The sequence below is a fragment of the Ambystoma mexicanum genome, chromosome 3p (assembly GCF_040938575.1).
Source record: "Ambystoma mexicanum isolate Mex_15411 chromosome 3p, UKY_AmexF1_1, whole genome shotgun sequence".
In the NCBI taxonomy this organism is placed as follows: domain Eukaryota; kingdom Metazoa; phylum Chordata; class Amphibia; order Caudata; family Ambystomatidae; genus Ambystoma; species Ambystoma mexicanum.
The window spans coordinates 219,240,231-219,258,803 of NC_090925.1; the positions used below are offsets into that span (position 1 = coordinate 219,240,231).

Consider the following 18,573-nt stretch of genomic DNA (forward strand, 5'->3'; position numbering starts at 1 on the left):
TCTCAGGTCACCTTGAAGAGAATGCAGACGCTTATGGAAAGCCGATGGAGAGATGCTTCAGTCTAAGAGACATGGCGTTCCCCCAGAGAGACTGAATATGAGGCTACAAGCAGCACTCGGGCTACTCCCAGTTTGCGAATTGAAGAATTGGGGGGATTAGGGAAAAGTGTATTTTCATAATCCAGGAGAGAGTTCACTAGGGCTCCCATCTCGTTCGCATTTAGGTTAGTCGGAAGTGGAGCACAGATACATTTGAGCCCCCCCTATGCAGACAAATGTATATGTTGAAGAATGACCTACGTTTCGTTTAGGCTCGCAGGACGGGGTACCATCAGCTAGGAAGGAACAGAGGGACAGAAGGGGGAAGTGTTAAGGGGGGTTTTCCAGGGCCAAAACACACATTCTGTCGTGGATTGGTGGAGCTGGAGCCAGTTCTGGGAAATCCAAGATGGCTGGTTGGGTTGGAAAGTGTGCTTTGTAAAACTGACTGCTGTCCACACAAGATATTCAGGGGTGGGAATGGGGGGCGACTGAGAAATGTTGAACGAAGAAGGGGAGAGGAGGCATGCCACAGGTGAGAGAAGCGTGGGGGCACCAGGACCTGCCAAGTGGACTTGCTGAGCTCTTCCTGACAAGAAAGATCGAAAGCATCTGCGCGCTGGGGGTCCAGGTGAGCTGCTGATGGCTCCAGGGTGCATGGGGAGTGTGGATGTGTTGCGGCTGGACACTCCCCAGTTTGGCAGAGGCTTCTTCTTGGTGGAGACATTTTCGGCTGCAGTCCTTTGGCTCTGGGATGACCTGCCGAGAGCTTTAAGACAGCCCCCTAATCTATCCTCTCTTTACCATACTCATAAGATGTATGCATGTCAGTGGGCGTATCCACACTTCACCGCTAGTGATTTTGGCGGTATCACCCCATTACTGCGAATCCGAAAAGTGCTGCATGTGTTACAACCAATTCATGCGAAAATATCGATGGGGTTGGGGTATTCATTAAAGTGGGTGGATGTGGGGGGAGGAGTTGCGGGGGTCTCCCCACATTTATTTATTGCATAAATTAGTTATAAAAAATTCAACATTTTCGGATTCCCAGTGATGGATGCAGTATTTTTACATAGATCCATTTTAGCTGTTCTGTGATTTTAATTTATTTAAAATTGTATTTCAATTTGTGGTTTCTTTGGGTAATTTAATGTACTATTAATAATGAATTAATTATATTACTTCCGTACATCACCCTACTGCCCTTTAGGGCTAAGTATGCATATGATTAAATATTAAGAAATAACAATAAAAATAGCACTGTCGGGACCAGCTCAAGCCTTTGTGGCAGGAGTGGATGAGGGAACTTCCTTGTAGGAGGCGCTGGTAGTGAAGGCATTCTCTGTTTGCATTGGTTGGGTGAACAACATATATTTCCCTGCTCATTATAACTCATTGGTTGCCATCCACCCTAAAGGGTCTAAAAGTATAGTAACAGTAGTAGTATAATACTGTGGCTTTTAATGGGTTGAGGTGGAGCCAGTTTCCTTGCATGCATCTTTAAAAAAGGAGTGGTGTATGACTTGTTGATGGCCACCTGTTAATCAACAGCTTATGGCAAATTGAGTGTCATCATCAACTTTTTATCGGGCAATGGTATCTACCAGTTGGGACAGGAATATGTTGAATTGGAGCTGCAACATATGTCAATGTGGGTGTGATTTACTAGAAGTGATGACCCATAAATGCCCCTTGCCTCATTGAGGAGGCAGAGAAGACCAGTGTAGTCCACAGTGTCAAAAGCCGCATTAAGCAACACAGAGAAAACCATCCAGCTAGTCAGCCGCTCTCATACTCTCATACTGCACCTCTTTAGGGATTACCATAAGATTTTTCCAAAAGTTCTGAATTAACAGTGAATTCAAGATTCAAGGCCAAGGTTTTCACTAATTTAGTCCAGAAAGACAGGCCAGCTGTTGCCTCAGCATGTCAGGGGCTCATATACCAATGCATTTCGGAGTCAGACACTCCTTCATCACGGCTGAGCCCTTAGTCCTGTGACCAGTTATGTGTGTCTCAATTGTAGCTGGTGTAAATAGTCTGAATTCAGCGTTCTGTACAAATTTAAAAAGCGAGCTTTCCCAAAAAAAACGCGCACGTGTGTTATGTTAGGTTAAAGGTACTTATATAGCGCACCGTCACCAAATGGGATTGGTCTGCATGCACTCTGGCGGATCTGTAAACAGGAAGGACGGGTAGGGTTAGTCGGGCGGAGGGGAGCAGGAGAGTGGGAGAAGTGATGTGCTGTTGGCAGCTTCAGCTCGGTATACACCGCGAGTGCTGGGCTTTTGTGCTAGTATCGGATCGGGCGGGACCTGGAGTGCTGTAGGTGATGTTTATGTGTTGTTGACGCCGTGTGGTAAAGTGCGCGCGGATTGCTGGGAGAGAGATGGTTGTGTGGCTTTTGTGTGGTTTAAGTATGCAGAAGATTGAGGTTTGGGTTAGTGGGCTCTGTAGCCTGATTCAGGTACTTCTGATTCAGTTAGAGTTGTATCCCTGTGAGTTGGGTTGATGCTGGTTCCCCGTGGGCCGACTCACTTTGTTGGTGCTGCGCTGTCCCTGCTCTATCATAGTGAGTATTGTTTGGATTGATAGGTGCGTCTGAACCTTTTGTTCGGGTGTGGGACTGGGTTGGTAATATCTATTCTCTTGTTATCTTATGTGATACTGGTCAGTTGAGGTTTGAGTGGTTCTGGGTCGGAGTGATGTTTATGTGGCATTCTAGGGCTTCCGTCTTGGTTAGCCTGTGTATTCAGTCACTTGTTTCCTCCTGTCATGACTGTCTTTCCGTCAGGTATTTGGTTTCTGTGTGTGCGTGATCATTTCCCAATGTCTCTGTGTAATGACAAAAGAACAGTTCCGTGAGTGGTACACGACAGGGTAGCAACCGGTAAACTCTGCATTAAAATCTTCCATGTTCAAGATTCATCCATGTTGCTGGCCAATGGTGGTCAGCGATTCTCTTTGGTTCATGTGAGTCGTTTCCATGCAATGGCGAGGGTGAACACCCTGCCTTCTAAGCACAGAGAAGGATATCCACCAAGAGGAAAGCTGTGCAGTATTAAGGAATACACAATAGATCAAGTTCCCAAATGTGGGAACTCCCCTCCTCTGCACTCTATGGGTGGCTCTGTGAGAAGTCCTTATATGTTTGATTATTTGTTAGGTAAATGATTCAATAAATTGATTTGTACAAAAATGTAGGTAATTTGCTTAGTGACATATATCAATACATATACTGGCAACTCTCTCTTTGTGATGAACAGCCAACATTTTGGAACAATGGAATCTTGTCCATAGGTAATTTACTTACAACATAAAAATGTCAATATATGGATCATTGATGAACGTGAGGATATTTCTAAATGGTTACTACTGGTCACCACTGTATGATTTGCTTAAAGTTTAGATTTATGTCAAGTTAACGAGATACTCGACAATAGGATATATATGGATCCTCCATGAAGTTTTTTTGCTATTGGAAATTATACAATTTTCTTTTTGAACTATTGGGACTAATATGCATCTACTTTAATATTATGTCTTCCAGATTACTTTAAGAAAAATTATGCAAATTGCCCCTGAAGAAGTGAAATATTTCACGAAAGGCGTTGGGCTTCTAATAAATCAATGGATTTTTTCTACAAATACTTAACTGTGTCAATGTGTATTGATATATGTATAGATATATGTCACTAAGCAAATTACCTACATTTTTGTACAAATCAATTTATTGAATCATTTACCTAACAAATAATCAAACATATAAGGACTCCTCACAGAGCCACCCAAAGAGTGCAGAGGACGGGAGTTCCCACATTTGGGAACTTGATCTATTGTGTACATTTTTTCAACCCATATGCCAGGGTTGTTATTTATCTCCTCCGCACCTTAAGACTAATAATTCTCAGGATATACCTTTAAAAATACTCTTGTGTAAAAATTAGGAGTGCAACTTGATTAGTTCTCACTCAGTATTAAGGAATGCAGCTTCACACGCCAAGGCCCTCTAAACCCAGGCATAATCCATACATGGAAAGGCACACTGGATCACACCTTCTAGAGAGCAGTTATTTTGACTTGCTCCACTGAATACTCTCTGTCCACTTCTGCATCACATCCAGGAAAGTGCTCGATCCTGGACCTTTATTTCTGTTTTCATCAAAGCACGCCTTTTTCACCAACCTGCCCCGTTCCCAGCTTGAGATGGCTGGCCTTCAGCTGGCTTGCTTCTCTGAAGTCATCCGGGGTTGGGCCTATCTGGATGCTTTCTTGCTTGCCATCCATGCACGCACAACCTTCTACCTTAACTGAGTCATCTCCTATGCACGCGTCTTTGTCTGCATCTACAGGTTCTTGCCCCTCTACTCAACTGCCTGTCACTTCTTCACTTGTGTGGCCTGATTTTGCGTTGCGTGTCTTATGCTGCTTTGAACATGGAACTTTGAGCTGTGCTCCGTGTACTGGTTGGATTGCCCAAGGATTAGTGTCAATGAAGGATTTCAGAGTTCACCATCTGGGGTGATTTTGAACTCAACCATTTAGACTCTCTCAGTTACCTCTGTTCCTACATTGAGTCTCTTCTTACATCTGGGGTTGTTTTCTCACCGGTTGCAGCTGGACGATGCTGGGTTCTACCAACCCTCACTTCTGTTGAATGCTTTCCTTTATTTCACCTCAAAAGGGATTGGGGAGCGTTTGGGGATTGCTGGCTTTCTACCTTCAGAGAGTGTCAGGGTCTGACAACACAACAAACAATTGGAGGGGGAAACGGTCAGACTGGGAAAGAAAATAAGTCCGGGTAGGGATTTTACCAGCAAACTATTTGGGTAGTGCTTGAGGATCATTTTGGAACAACATGTGACAAATGGTGATTTTCAAAGGACTTTCGGGGTGGCACATTGCCCTATTGTCCTATCGGTCAGTTTGAAGCTGCACAGGAAGCCCACAGAATCCTTGGAAGGTGATCTTAAGGTCTAGAGTTTGACTGTAGGAGACTGTTAGACCAGGGAGATGGTCTCTCTTACTGTCACTTACTGCCAGATATTCTCAGCTGCACCTCTCGGCTTAGGGCCTCTTCGCTGGGATACTGCCTGGGCTAATAGCGTTACTGCCAAACCCTCTGACACCATTACCGCTGTATCACGGGTTTGGCAGTAACAGTAATTCCCCCTTGGATCAGTTGGACCCAATGTGTGATTTTCGGCGCAATTAGCGCGCGCTAATAGCGGGGCGTTAATTGTGCCCGAAAAAGGCAATTTTTCCAGTGCATTTACACCTAGCTCAGAGCTGGGGGTTAATGCAGCCAAACCCGTGTTTTGCTAGACCCTTAAATGCGGCGGTAATAACATTACTGCCGTATTTAAGGTTTACTGCCAAACTCGTGATGAGGCTTTTAGAGTCTTGTATACTGCCAATTGTTGCCAGATATACTCAGCTGCATCGCTAGACTTTAAATATCTTATATTGTCACCTGTTGCCAGATATTCTCATCTGCATCTCTAGGTTTTGAATCTCACATTTTGGAATTTGTTCAGTGGCATATACTGTTACAAGTTGCCGGATAGCGTCAGCTGCATCTCTTGGCTTAGATTCTTGTATACTGTCAATTGTTGTCAGATATTCTCATCCGCATCTCTAGGCTTCAAATTCCATATACTGCCACTGTTTGACAGATATCCTCAGCTGCATCTCTAGGCTTTGAATATCTTATACTGCCATCTGTTGCCAGCTATTGTCAGATGCAGCTCTAGGATTTGAATCTCACATATTGGAACATTTGCCATTTATTCTCAGCTGCATCTCTAAGATTTGTGTTGCCCATACTGTCCCTAGTTGCCACATATTCTCAGCTCCATCTATACGGCTAGACTTGGATACTGTCACTCATTGCCAGATATTCTTAGCTGCATCTCTAGGCTTTGAAGCTTGTATATTGTCACTTGTTAGTTAACTGCTCAACAAGCACACAAACACAAGTCCTCTTTTTTTGGGGGCCAATTTGGGAGAGGACATAAGTATCAATGGACACACAAAAAAGTCCCAAATAGCTACCCTTCGATGTTGCAACAACTGAGGACTCACAGTTAACCAACAGAGTGAAGTACCATCTTTATAAGCATATATCAAAAGATGAGGAGAGTCGGATGTATACAAAAATATGAAATGTATTTAAAATAAACATGGAATAAAACTCAGACCACCTGGTCATGAGAACTAACATAAAAGAACCAAAAAAAGATCAAGAATGCATTTCATGTGTGATCGTGACTTGAGCCTACTGTAGTAGTCTCAGAGAGGATGAATAACTTCTCTATATGTACTTAGCTTTGACACAGAATAGAGGTGATGTTAGTAACCTATGGGTGACTTATTTTCATGCATTTTTTTGAACTTCATATATGCATCAGCCCCCACATAAACATAAACAGAAGAACATGATTCTGCAGCATGGAGTGTGTCACTTCTGTTTTATGCAAACATTTGTGTAGACAGTGTGCCAAGCTAGGTTCTTTCCAGGGGCTACCTGTGTGCACATTGGTCTCGTAAAGGAAAACACATGTGCGCATATAAAGAACATGATACTGAGTGTTTCTCATGACTTAACAGCCCTTCCTATTGTTTTTGATGATTTACTCGCATTTAGTCAGTGGTGAAACATCGGAACTGTGCCTCCCACTTAGTAGAGACCTCATTTCTTAATGTGATTAGTGTGAATATCTGTGCATTGCTTGCATAGAAGGTACACGATGACACAACAGTGAAGGAACACTGAGCGGATGCATTTGCTGCAGAGGTGTGTGTAGAACTGCCAATCTCAGAGGCTGACTGGTCTCTATTTGGGGAATAGGATCACAGATATGTAGACAACCTTTCAGGAATTCTTCATTATGGAAAAAATACATTTTTATGCTGTATGCGTTTGTACCACCCAAGACTCTGTGTCTTCATCTTTGAAAGTGCCTGTTTGCAATGGGTGCTCAGTGATCAACAGGGTTGAAGGCAATCAAAGAACAAACATAAAGAAGCAAATTAAATATAACAATGATCCCTGGAGGCATGAGTGGTTTTTCTTTGCTCTACTGTGTCTTTGAGTTGTTATTTCTTTGTGATCCTGCATGTTATTGAGACAAACAGATCCCCTGCTGGATGCAGACAAAGAGCCTCATTACGAGTTAGGTGGTAATTCCACATGAAATCCGCGGTAGATCAATTACCGTTATCGCCACTTGGCCAGGCGGAATTTCGGCCAGATTACAAGTGGTGGTGGCAGTGTAATTCCCCCTTTATTTTGAGTCCATTGGACCTGATGGGGCTTTTATTGCGGCATTACCGCTGCAGTAATTCTGCCAATTCTGCCGATTGTTTGGCATTGAGTGGGAAGATTTCTCTCCAGGGTTTTGCTGGAAGTAAATCCTCCACTCAACACCAAAACTCATAATTTGGCCTAGTGGTCAAATTGCAAGTAAGTCAGTTACCTCCAATTTTACCACTTGCCGCCATACTCGTGATGAGGCCCAAAGTGCCTAACTCTTCTCACCTAGACGGCCAGAGAAGGGCAGTGGCCAGGTAAGTGCTTACTCTTGTGCTGCTTGGTGTTGGGGGCTCATGGGATTGGCTTTAGGATATCTGGATGAACCTTTCCAGTTTAATAATGCAGCTGCATTCCCGTGATTGGATCATTATTTATGCATGTACTGTTCTGAATATCTTCTGGTGTCAGACAGGGCACTGTTGAATATTTAAAGGCCTGTGTACATGCAGGAAAGATACCAATAGAGGACCACTGTTATAGGTAAGTCACTTATTTTCCTCCAGCATTTAATGTCTCATTTAATGTTTCATAGGTCTGGTATGCTGCAAGCCTTGCTCCTGGCTCCATGAGGTCCAACCAAAACCTACTCACATCCCTCAACCATTCTGTAGCTCAAAAGGAAGCTGAGCCTTTGCAGTACAAGGACCCTGGCATTGGGTTCCTTGATGAGTGATATACAAGTCCATTGAGGAATGAGCAGTGAATCCATAAATCTAATATAACAAAACCGTGGAGAGATTGTTTCGTCCAATCATATTGCCAGATCCCTAGATAACAATTCTGATATATTAAAGGCATTTGTCTTGGAAAAGTATTCTGAGTACATGTACTGGTTATTGAGGATCATCGCCGCTTTTGAAAGCACATCATGCCACGTCTCATCAGGCAGGCCTTTGTGAAGTAATTCACACTAGTGATTCCTCAGCTCCTCTTTCTTCAGCCTTTCCAACCTGTGCTATATAAGCACATTTAACATAACACAGGCAGACAGTGGCCGTCGAAGTGTACACAAAGAAGTAGTGGAATTATGTTCCGTGCTGGTCTGTTGTCGCTCCCCATAAACCCCACGCCCCATTTGTTGTTTGAGGAAGTGCACGTTTCAACTTGTTACTACACTTTTATTTTAAAACAAAACCATTCTAGAACAGTTTCTTTTTAAAATAAAAGTATAGGAACAGTAAAAGTAGAGGAGCCCCACTCCCAGCGGCTCCCGCCCACTTCGACGGCTGCATGCAGAGGGTTGAGAATATGGTATTAGGTACTTGAACAATACGCTCATTGCTGGAGAGACGAGTTATGCAACAATTAAGCTGGAATGTTTGTCTATGGCCTGGGCCCTCGAAAAGCCTCAATCGCTTGTCGCTTGCGTGAGGTCAACAGAGCAAATACACTATAATCCATTGAGGTGGCTGGGGGCAAAGCGGTGCTCCAACCTTAAAATAATCTCTTCTGCACATGAGAGTTGCACTATAGAAGTATTTCTTCATCCTGGTGCAAAGAACACTGATGTGACCAGTACATAATATGTACTGAGGTGTCCTCCCTGATTTGAGGAAATGCCCTACCGTTCTGTACTTGTGCGTGAATGGTTGTGGCCAATACTGGCTGAAAATGAACATAACGTGCTTTGTTTAGGGTTAGATGTCTGCCATATCATTGAATTGGATACTAAGTGCTGTTTTCCCCTTTGACCATCTTTTTAAGCTTGTTATTCTACATGTATAATTAGCTTTGCCTACAGACTATCACGTGTGGCTGTTCTCTCTAAACACATCAGAGCATTCCAGCAAATCTCTGTCCACAGCACAGCAATGTCTTTTGTTAGCACAGGGAGGTGATATTAAAGTTGAAATGATATCTTCCTCTGGGTAATCCCTTTCATTGTGGACAGAAGATAAGATTGGACAGGTCTAAGTGTGTTGCCCAGTGACACAGATCTTGGTTCTGCTACCCCTACACTTTCCACTATGCCCTACAGTGATTAACATATCTAGGGACTCCCTAATTTGGGTCATTAGGTCCTTAATGAGTTGACTCATTCTAGCTGATCAGCATACTGCCAGGAAACGGTGTGTGCCAGCAGGATCTGTGCTCGAAACTGGCTTCCACTGCTAGGCCTAGTCGCGATCAACCCTATCTTTCCACTTTAACACTGGGTCATCGCAGTATTCTGTCGCCCGCATGAACACCCTGAAACTGGCTTGTGCGAACTGTGGCACCCAAGATCTATGAGCTGGTATCTAAGTACCAGAAATACAAAGTAAATCAAAATAGTTAGCAATCAACTAGGACTCATTACATGCTCTCCAATCATTAAATACAAAAGTACTTTCCTGGCCCTCAGAGCAAAGTGTTGGCAAAGGGTATGGCTGAAATGGCTCGACCCAAGAGCACTTCCTAGTTAATTTTATTCAAATGAAATATGACAGTTTTCCAGGGTCCATGCTTTACACTATCTGACCCTTTCGTTCAAAAGTATTCTGGGTTCCTTTTAGTACTTAAAACCATATTTTGGAATTTCTTTGTATGGATGGTATTACATATCTTATCGTTTTACTATTGTTGAAGTATTGTGAGATGTGAAATCTGACATCCCAGAATGTTTTCCAAGGACAGACAAAAGATCAACTAAGCTACCAAAACTGTTAGCCCAGGGGGCTCCAAGGAGACACAGCTCACCTTCCCGGCTACCGAGCCTAGCCATGATTCAATGGGAAGACCTGTTTGGACCCTGCTTATGCTCTCAACACACCCCCTTCTAACAGAAGGGCCAGTGAAACCCTTGCAGGCATATTATCACTGATTGATCAGCAACCAAGACTAACTTCATTTGAAATATTATGGTACTTATCGGTTGTCTGTGGAGTGGCGCCATTTTGGTCAATTAGTCGAGGCAGACTTTTTTTGTAGGAAGGATACGTTTATTCATTGCCATCCTGCGTTAGGGACTTATAGATTGGGGGCCTGCCGTGACGCATTTCTCAGGACATTCACTTTGCTCGTCTGGAAGCACTGGCGTGTGGTATGGGCTATGTACATGGGCAAGTGCCCGCGGCAGGCTGTCGGTTGGGATAAATATACATCAGACAACAATACTTTGCATTTGTGGACTCCAGTAGATTCTCAATGCAGGCACCGCGTTGCAGATGGCGACTTTCACTGTATTGCTTGTCCCCATCATCGCACGAAGAACGCGGCCATTTTGGTGTTCCCTGCTCCGGTTGCAGCAAGACAGGGTTTTGCTTGTGCCAAACATTTACACATTCAATGATTGCCCAGGTCCACATGCGCATACACTAGCGGGCAGTCTTGGCACACCCGTGAATTAGGGGAGGGGCTTACAGAGTGAAACAATGACAATACATTCTATGAGAGGGCGCGGGGGTTAACAGTGACATGAGGAGGAGACAAGAAGGAAGGAAGGAAGTTGCGTATTGCTGGACAGGAAGTGACATCAGACAAAAGAGGGAAGGACATCGTACCAACAAAGGGAGTTCTCCATGAGGGTTCAAGTGAAAAAGTAGACTGCAGGCCAAAGAGAAAATAGGAAGAGAGAAGAGAACAAGAAAGTGTCAGGGGATGAGAAAGAGAAAAAAATAATAGTTATACACAGAGCTTTAATGACTCACCTCCCTCCCATAGACCACCCTCTGTCCCACAATGAAGGAGGCTGTCAACATTCTTCCAACCCCAGAGACCACTTGTTTCCACGATGGATGTCTGTCAACATTCTCACTGACCCAGACCTCGCTAAATGCCACACTGGAAAGGTTTGGCATTATTCCTTTCACTCGTGAGCTCCTGCTGCATGACACCGGAAGGGGCTGCATCCATCACCCTCATCTCCAGACCTCCCACTGTCACAAAATAGAAGATGCTTTCTCTTTCCCTCTCACACCAGAGCTTCCACTATCTGCCACTGAGGGGTGCTGTCTATCCTGCTCACGCTGCGCTCCATCTACCTCACCTACCTCACCATTGAGCTGGCTATGGCCAGGAGTATCACTCCAGAGCATCCTTTGCCGACACACTGTGGTGGCCTGCCCCCATCCCTCACATGGTAGAACGCCCTCTGCCCCACACTGGTGAGATCCCTCTCTCTCTTTGTCTCTGTCTCTCTCTCTTGCTCTCTCTCTCTCACTCTCTCTCTCTCTCTCTTACTCTCTTTACAGAGTTCCTTTTGTCCAATGCTGGATAGTTGTCCACTGGAGACAGGTATCACTACCCTCCACATACTCAGAACTACCAATGCCTCACATAAGCGGGCGGTCTCATGCTTCTCACCCAAATCTTACTCTGTCCCACACTGAGGGAGCTGTGCCCATTTCTCTTACCACAGAGCTCTCCTGGTCCCACAGTACTCCTTCTGTCTCACAGTGTAGGAAGGGTTTCCACCTCCCCGCCCGTCCCACACAAAGAGCCACAGTACTCACCTATGATGACCACCACCACAAGGGCGCAGATGGCTCCCATTATGATCATCATCTGTGGGGAAAGCAGAAAGTTTAGAAGAGTCGGAAGATGCCAAGATATTGAAGGCAGAAAATGGCCACCGTGCCTGTGCAGTCTGCCCCGTCCCGTGCCCACTGTAGCGCTATAGACTAGCCACACCCAGAACGTGTATGATATGATATGATAGGTTATTTATATCGTCCTTAATACCCCGAGGTTTCTGAGCGCGGACCCGGGGATTGAACCTGTGTTGCTCCGTGTCGTCTTGCTTCCAAGGTGAGCACCTTGCCCCTAAGCTATCCTCCCGAGACAGAAAGGCGTACACCAACACAGCGGTCAACTTCCACTTTTCAACCATGTAAATCATGCAGGATGAAGATAATGTATATGCCCATGTCAAGGTGCTTGGGTCACTGGTGGCTAATTACTTCTTGGCATCTCATTTTTGATAGGCTGGATACTGTAGCGGGTCCCCTGCTATTCACTGCACACATGTCCCCTCACTTCTATGTTCCTAGAAGGGGAACATGCCATGCCTCTGCGTGCCTTGCTGGATTGCTAATGGCTGTGGGCGCGCCAGTAGCCGAAACCCATAGTTTCTGGTCAAACCAGAGGACTGGTGCAGCAGTTGGCGGAGCAACAGTGTCGCCAATCAGGCAAGTGATTGTGAGGGGGGGGTCTGATTGGAGGGTACTTTGGGTGAGTTGAGGTGGGGGACAAGCAGTGTGGGGAGGAGCGAGGCAGCTAATAGGGATACCTCGATAGGACGAACACCCCCCAGAAGACACCAGTGGCATTGGGTCATGCAAACGTCCCGTTGAGCAGGAGGAGGTGGTGCGGAAAGCATTAAATAGGCCGGCGGGATGGCATCAACACTGAAGGGCACTTGCACTGTTGCACTGGCAATCGAACATAGATCACTCTCGATTGGCTGATGGGCAGCTCATGGGGATAGACATATCAGGGGATGACCTAAGGTGGCCGGATAGAGGCGTGCATGGTACTGAGAAATAACCAGTCAAGGGTTCCCGTCATCCACACCACATCTGTGAAAGATGGTCCACAAAATGTGCATTTGCTCTGGGTGCCAAAGGTTTTGCCCACATGCTGTGTTTGGACACTCTCTGCGGGTACCATTCTCTCATTTTTCTTTTGCACCAGTGTGTAAAGTAGCGTACAGCAATGGCTCATATCGGATCTATGTGATTACTATGAGCCTCAGAATTCCGACGTCCGAAAATGCTAATTTCTTTATTCAACCCCCCTTTACACCACATAAATATGTGGGGGGAGAACCCCCGCAACCCTGCATACTATTATTATATCCCATACCGCCCCACATATATATGTGGTCTAAGGTGGGTCGGAAAAGAAAAGTTGGAATTGCGGGAGTCGGAATTCTGGGGGCGACATTTGGGTGCATTTCCGCTCATGTCTCTTCCTGCTGATTATCCTGCCCGAATTCTGGGCCGCTGTTACCCGGACTGCTACCACCCAATTTCACACCACGCCCAAAAAGCAAACCTAAACAATGGGAACACAGGCAGTTTTGCCTGTGTTCCCACCCAATGCCATTCCAGAGATCATATTTTGGTCTCTAACAGTGCCATCGCCCTTCAACCCGTAGGAAAGTAATTGCACCTTGCCCAGGCCCTTGTAAAACAAAAAAACATTTCTATCCGCAACTTCTCTTTTGGAAACTGCTTAATGTACCCACTCATCCCTTGCATTTTCACCAAGTCCACCCCCTTCCAGACAACTGAGTGCATGTGGCTACATTAGGGCACACATCCCGGTGCATCGCAAGAGGCACAGCCCATGGCTGACCACTACATTTCCCTGATCACTAGAGTAGTGTGTGGAATTTCTAATAAGCATCATTGAAAATGAGCAAACACAGTGGGATTGTTTGAAACATGTACAATGAACGCAATCGCACGGGGGTGTTTGTGGATTGGGGTGTCTTAAAGAATGGAAATACTGGGAAATTCAGAATGAGAACAATTGTTGGGGGGACAATGGTGAGTACATCTGTGGAGGATTGCAGTTAGAAGAATTGTGGTGCAATCAATCATTAAGGCGGCTTCATTGGCCTGCGAGAAAGAGGAGAATTGTGGGTTGAATTCATAAATGACCAGGAACCTATAATGAGCAGAACTTTGAGGGGTTTGTGTAGTGGGCAGAAATAGGTTGCGGATGTGGCAGTTTACATTGTGTACAGTGGTGGGTAATCCATACTGAAGAGAATTGTTTGCGTAATACATAATGAATAGATTTATAATTGTGCATGCAGGTGGACAGCCCACAATGTTCCGCACTGTGCGTGTGTGTGTGCGGGTGGGGGAAGTCCATGATCAGCACAAATGTGGTGGAATGCTTACTAAGCAGAATTATTGGGGCCTGCTTAACCAGTAGCATTTTGACAGAAATTCACTATGAAGTGGAATCTAGGCTTGAGGTCCATATTAAGAGGGGAGGCTCATATTGGGTTTTCCTTTGGGGATTTCATATTGAGAAAGAATTTAGGCAAAGCTATAATGAACAGAATTAGGGTGAATTCATGATTAGCATCAATGTGGTGTAATATATGATGAGCAGAATTGGGGGGAATTCATGATTAGCATCAATGTGGTGTAATCTATGATGAGCAGAATTGGGGGGAATTCATGATTAGCATCAATGTGGTGTAATCTATGATGAGCAGAATTGGCTGGAATTCATGATTAGCATCAATGTGGTGTAATCTATGATGAGCAGAATTGGGGGGAATTCATGATTAGCATCAATGTGGTGTAATCTATGATGAGCAGAATTGGGGGGAATTCATGATTTGATCATGGTGGGATCTATGATGAGTGGAATTGGGGGGAATTCATGATTTCATCATGGTGGGATATATAATGAGCAGAATTGTGGAAGGAAATCATAAATTCATTGTGAACTATTATGAACAGAACTGGTGAGGGAATTCATGGGCTCTTTGTGGTGGGGACTATGATGAGCAGAATTTCGGTGGAATTCAGGATTAACATCATTGGATTGGAATTTATGAACAGAATGTGTGGAGTGAATTCATGAATTCATTGAGGTGGGATCAATGATGATCAGAATTGTACTCATCCACAATGCACAGACCTGTGAGTGGGTCACTATGAGCAAAAATGCGCTCTTACTGCGGAGCAACTTGAGCATGAGACGGTACAGGGGACGCATATGCTCAAATCTAGGGTCAGAACTATGATAAGAGCTGCCTCTCTGAAACCAGTGCCACTGAAAGAATGCGCGTCCGGTGCCGCGGCAGAATCTGCATATTTAGGCATTTGCTGAAGGATCCATCATCTGTCGCACGAGCAACTGATGTTGACCAAAATGTGGTCCATGGGAAAAGCCAATGGAGGGCCAGACCCTTGGTACTAGGCACCTGACTGCCTTGGTCTTCTAATTGTTTTTTTAAGACCTTTAAAAGGTGACCATCACTGCCCATCTTGCTGCACCATTCAATTCCGAAATGTGTTGGCTTGTGGATGAACCATCATGGTGTTAACACAGCTATGATTTTGAGTTGGCGGGGGCAGCGGGTGTGCTGTGTCTAAACTGAAGCACGACTGGAAATGAAAAATGTAATGTACATTTGCAGTAGAATGATGGGAATTATTATTTCTAATGAAGGGGGCGCTTATCAAACATTACAGCATAGTTTCAATTCTATCATCTAACAGGTACAGGGGAAGAACAAAATGCTCATATGAGTGCATGCCAAGTGGACTATATCCAATGCTATGTTTTCTATTTCCAATGATGCCTATCTTCTCATTTAACACATTTATTTCCCTAAGTAAAGTCAATTCATTGCACATGATAATGCTAAGGCAGCAGGCAGGAGGTTGAATGACCTTAAAGATTGTACATCTCACGTTGATGTGCGATATCAACTTTATTCCTGATGAATCAGAAGGGGTCTCCTAGTGAGGCAACCATGAAGAGACTCATTACGAGGGTGGTGGTAAAGATAAAGGCTTGTGGTATTTTAAATGCCTCATATTTGTAACATACCACCTAATTAGGGGTTGGGTTCCAATGGGATATTTAAGTCAGCCTGGAATACAGATTGGTCCTGCATTATAGAGTGTCATGAGCTACCCTTGGTGAGGCACGGCTGAAGGCAATTCTCTTTTAAGAGGTTGAATAGCTAAGAGTCCAACCGCAGTGCGTGAGGAAAAGGGAAGACTAATCAGAGTGCATGTGGTGGGTGCCGTGAGCTCAGGCGGCCTCAATAGACATGGCATAAGCAGTGCTGATACAGGGCGCGATATGGCGGGCAGGAACAAGGTCATTGGATGGTAGGATGCCAGTGGCATCCACTTGCGCTCCTCGCTCACCTTGCAATTCTTCCACCAGTATTTGCTTTTTAGTTTGGCAGCGCTGCTCTCGAACTGTGAGGCCCCGTCTCGCAGTGCGTCAGCCCGGTCGTCCAACTCTGAGAGTTTTGCGTCCCTCTCCAGTACTTTCTCCATGTTTATTTGCAGGATACTCGTCACCTAAGAGAGAAGGGGAAGCGGCATAAGAGAGATAGTGGATAAATGGCAAAGAGAGACTAAGGGGAGGTTGTGGGAATGACAGAGAGCTTGGTGGCACAGGAAAAAGATAAAAGAGACAGACTAGAGTGATATTATCTGAGAATGCAGGGAAAGGGTAAAAGCAGGGCCCCAACATGACTACCTGGGGTCACTCACCTCTTCCACCTGTGCCTGTGTTTGCTGCAGTCTTCTGTTACTGGTCAAGTTGGGAGGAGGTGGTGGGGGACCACTTGGAGGGGCATCGGGTCCTCCAGGGGCGGGGGCTGCAGGCGGAGCAGACCTGGTGAATCACAAAAGAGCCAGGAATAAACAAAATGCAATCGAAAGGTCTAATGAGGCAGCGTCATCCTCTACTTTATCTATCACCCCTTACGACCACTTGGTAATATCAGGGCACAAGAGTTAGTCCTCGATCCAGCTAATGAAAGGTAGCAAGAGATCTCCACTCAGTAGCGGGCAGTGGTGGATAGCAAGGGATCTCCAATCAGAACCAGCCAAAGATCTCCCCCCTTAGGAGGCAGGTAATGAAAGGCAGCAAGAGATCTCCACTCAGTAGCAGGCAGTGGTGTTTAGCAAAAGACTCCCCCACCCTTTAAGACGCAGGTAATGGAAGGTATCAAGGGATCTCCACTCAGTAGCGGTAATGAAAGGTAGCAAGAGATCTCCACTCAGTAGCAGGCAGTGGTGGGTAGCAAGGGATCTCCAATCAGAACCAGCCAAAGATCTCCCCCCTTAGGAGGCAGGTAATGAAAGGTAGCAAGGGATCTCCACTCAGTAGCGGGCAGTGGTGGGTAGCAAGGGATCTCCACTCAGAACTAGCCAATGGCATGTAGCAAAAGATCTCCCCCACCTTAAAATGCAGGTAATGAAAGGTAGCAAGATCTCCACTTATTACTGGGCAGGGGTGGGTAGCAAAAGATCTCCCCCTCAAGACGCAGGTAAGGAAAGGTAGCAAGCGATCTCCACTCACTAGCGGGCAGTGGTGGGTAGCAAGGGATATCCACCCAGAACCAGCCAATGGCATGTAGCAAAAGATCTCCCTCCTTAAGAGGCAGGTAATGAAAGGTAGCAAGAGATCTCCACTCAGTACCGAGCAGGGGCGGGTAGCAAAAGATCTCCCCCTCAAGACGCAGGTAAGGAAAGGTAGCAAGTGATCTCCACTCAGTAGCGGGCAGTGGTGGGTAGCAAGGGATATCCACCCAGAACCAGCCAATGGCATGTAGCAAAAGATCTCGCTCCTTAAGAGGCAGGTAATGAAAAGTAGCAAGAGATCTCCACTCAGTACCGGGCAGGGGCGGGTAGCAAAATATCTCCCCTCAAGACGCAGGTAAGAAAAGGTAGCAAGATATTTCTAATCAGAACTGGGCAGTAGCGGGTAGCAATGGATGTCCCCCCCGCTCCCTCTGAACCAGCCAGTGGCATGTAGCAAAAAATCTCCCCTCAAGACACAGGTAAGGAAATTTAGCAAAATATGTCCTTTCAGAATCAGGCAGTGGCAAAAGCAAAGGATCTCCCCCCTCCACCCACAAGAACCGGGCAAATACAAGCAACAAGAAATCTCCTCTCAGTACTAGGCAATGTCAGGGGTCAGGAGAACCCACATGAATGCACTTTTATAACCACATACTGAATTGGAACCCCAACATTCCTGCTAGGCCACCACCAAGAGTTGCCCTCATTGTCATTTGACCTACAGGTCTGCATAAGCAGCATACACCAGACAGGGGAAGAGTTGCATGGGTATCAATATATTTATGTATACTTTGGCCATCTTTCTTCCAGTTGGCCACGGCCATCTTGTACGTGCACCAAAGCAGTATCATATGAGGAGAGTCGGCATTAAGGCTCCTCATTTTAGCAGAATAGTCTTTGTCGGACTGATCTTTTAAACTAAGCATAATTCCTGGAGTTGCAATCCACAAAGTACTGATTGGTCAATGACTGTGACGAGGTCCAGGTGGCACTGGACAGGTTTCACATCATAGTAAGTCTCTATTGGAGGCTGTTGGTTCCGCCTTTGCTCTGTTTGAATATCCAACTGAGCTACGATTAGATAAGGCTTTGACTATGTAAATGCAGAAATAGGTTGAATGCGGCAACCATTCCCAGATACAGGCAATTGGATACATATTTCCAATTATAATCTGCTACAAAATGTAACTTTACATTCCCAGAGGTGTAGTTCTT

The 18,573-nt window shown here is 45.3% G+C and overlaps 1 protein-coding gene across 1 annotated transcript in view; it reads right to left on the reverse strand.

The window, feature by feature from the left end:
• Positions 1-10,266: 10,266 nt before the first annotated feature.
• LOC138580282 (vesicle-associated membrane protein 1-like) overlaps positions 10,267-18,573 on the reverse strand; it is a 133,604-nt gene continuing 125,297 nt past the window's right edge. Inside the window, exons 2-5 of the mRNA XM_069650695.1 lie at positions 16,543-16,666; positions 16,189-16,347; positions 11,791-11,842; positions 10,267-10,882 (exon numbers count right to left, since the gene is read on the reverse strand). Coding sequence (XP_069506796.1) covers positions 10,866-10,882; positions 11,791-11,842; positions 16,189-16,347; positions 16,543-16,666 — 352 coding nt within the window. The 3' untranslated portion in view covers positions 10,267-10,865. The remainder of the gene's footprint in view (positions 10,883-11,790; positions 11,843-16,188; positions 16,348-16,542; positions 16,667-18,573) is intronic.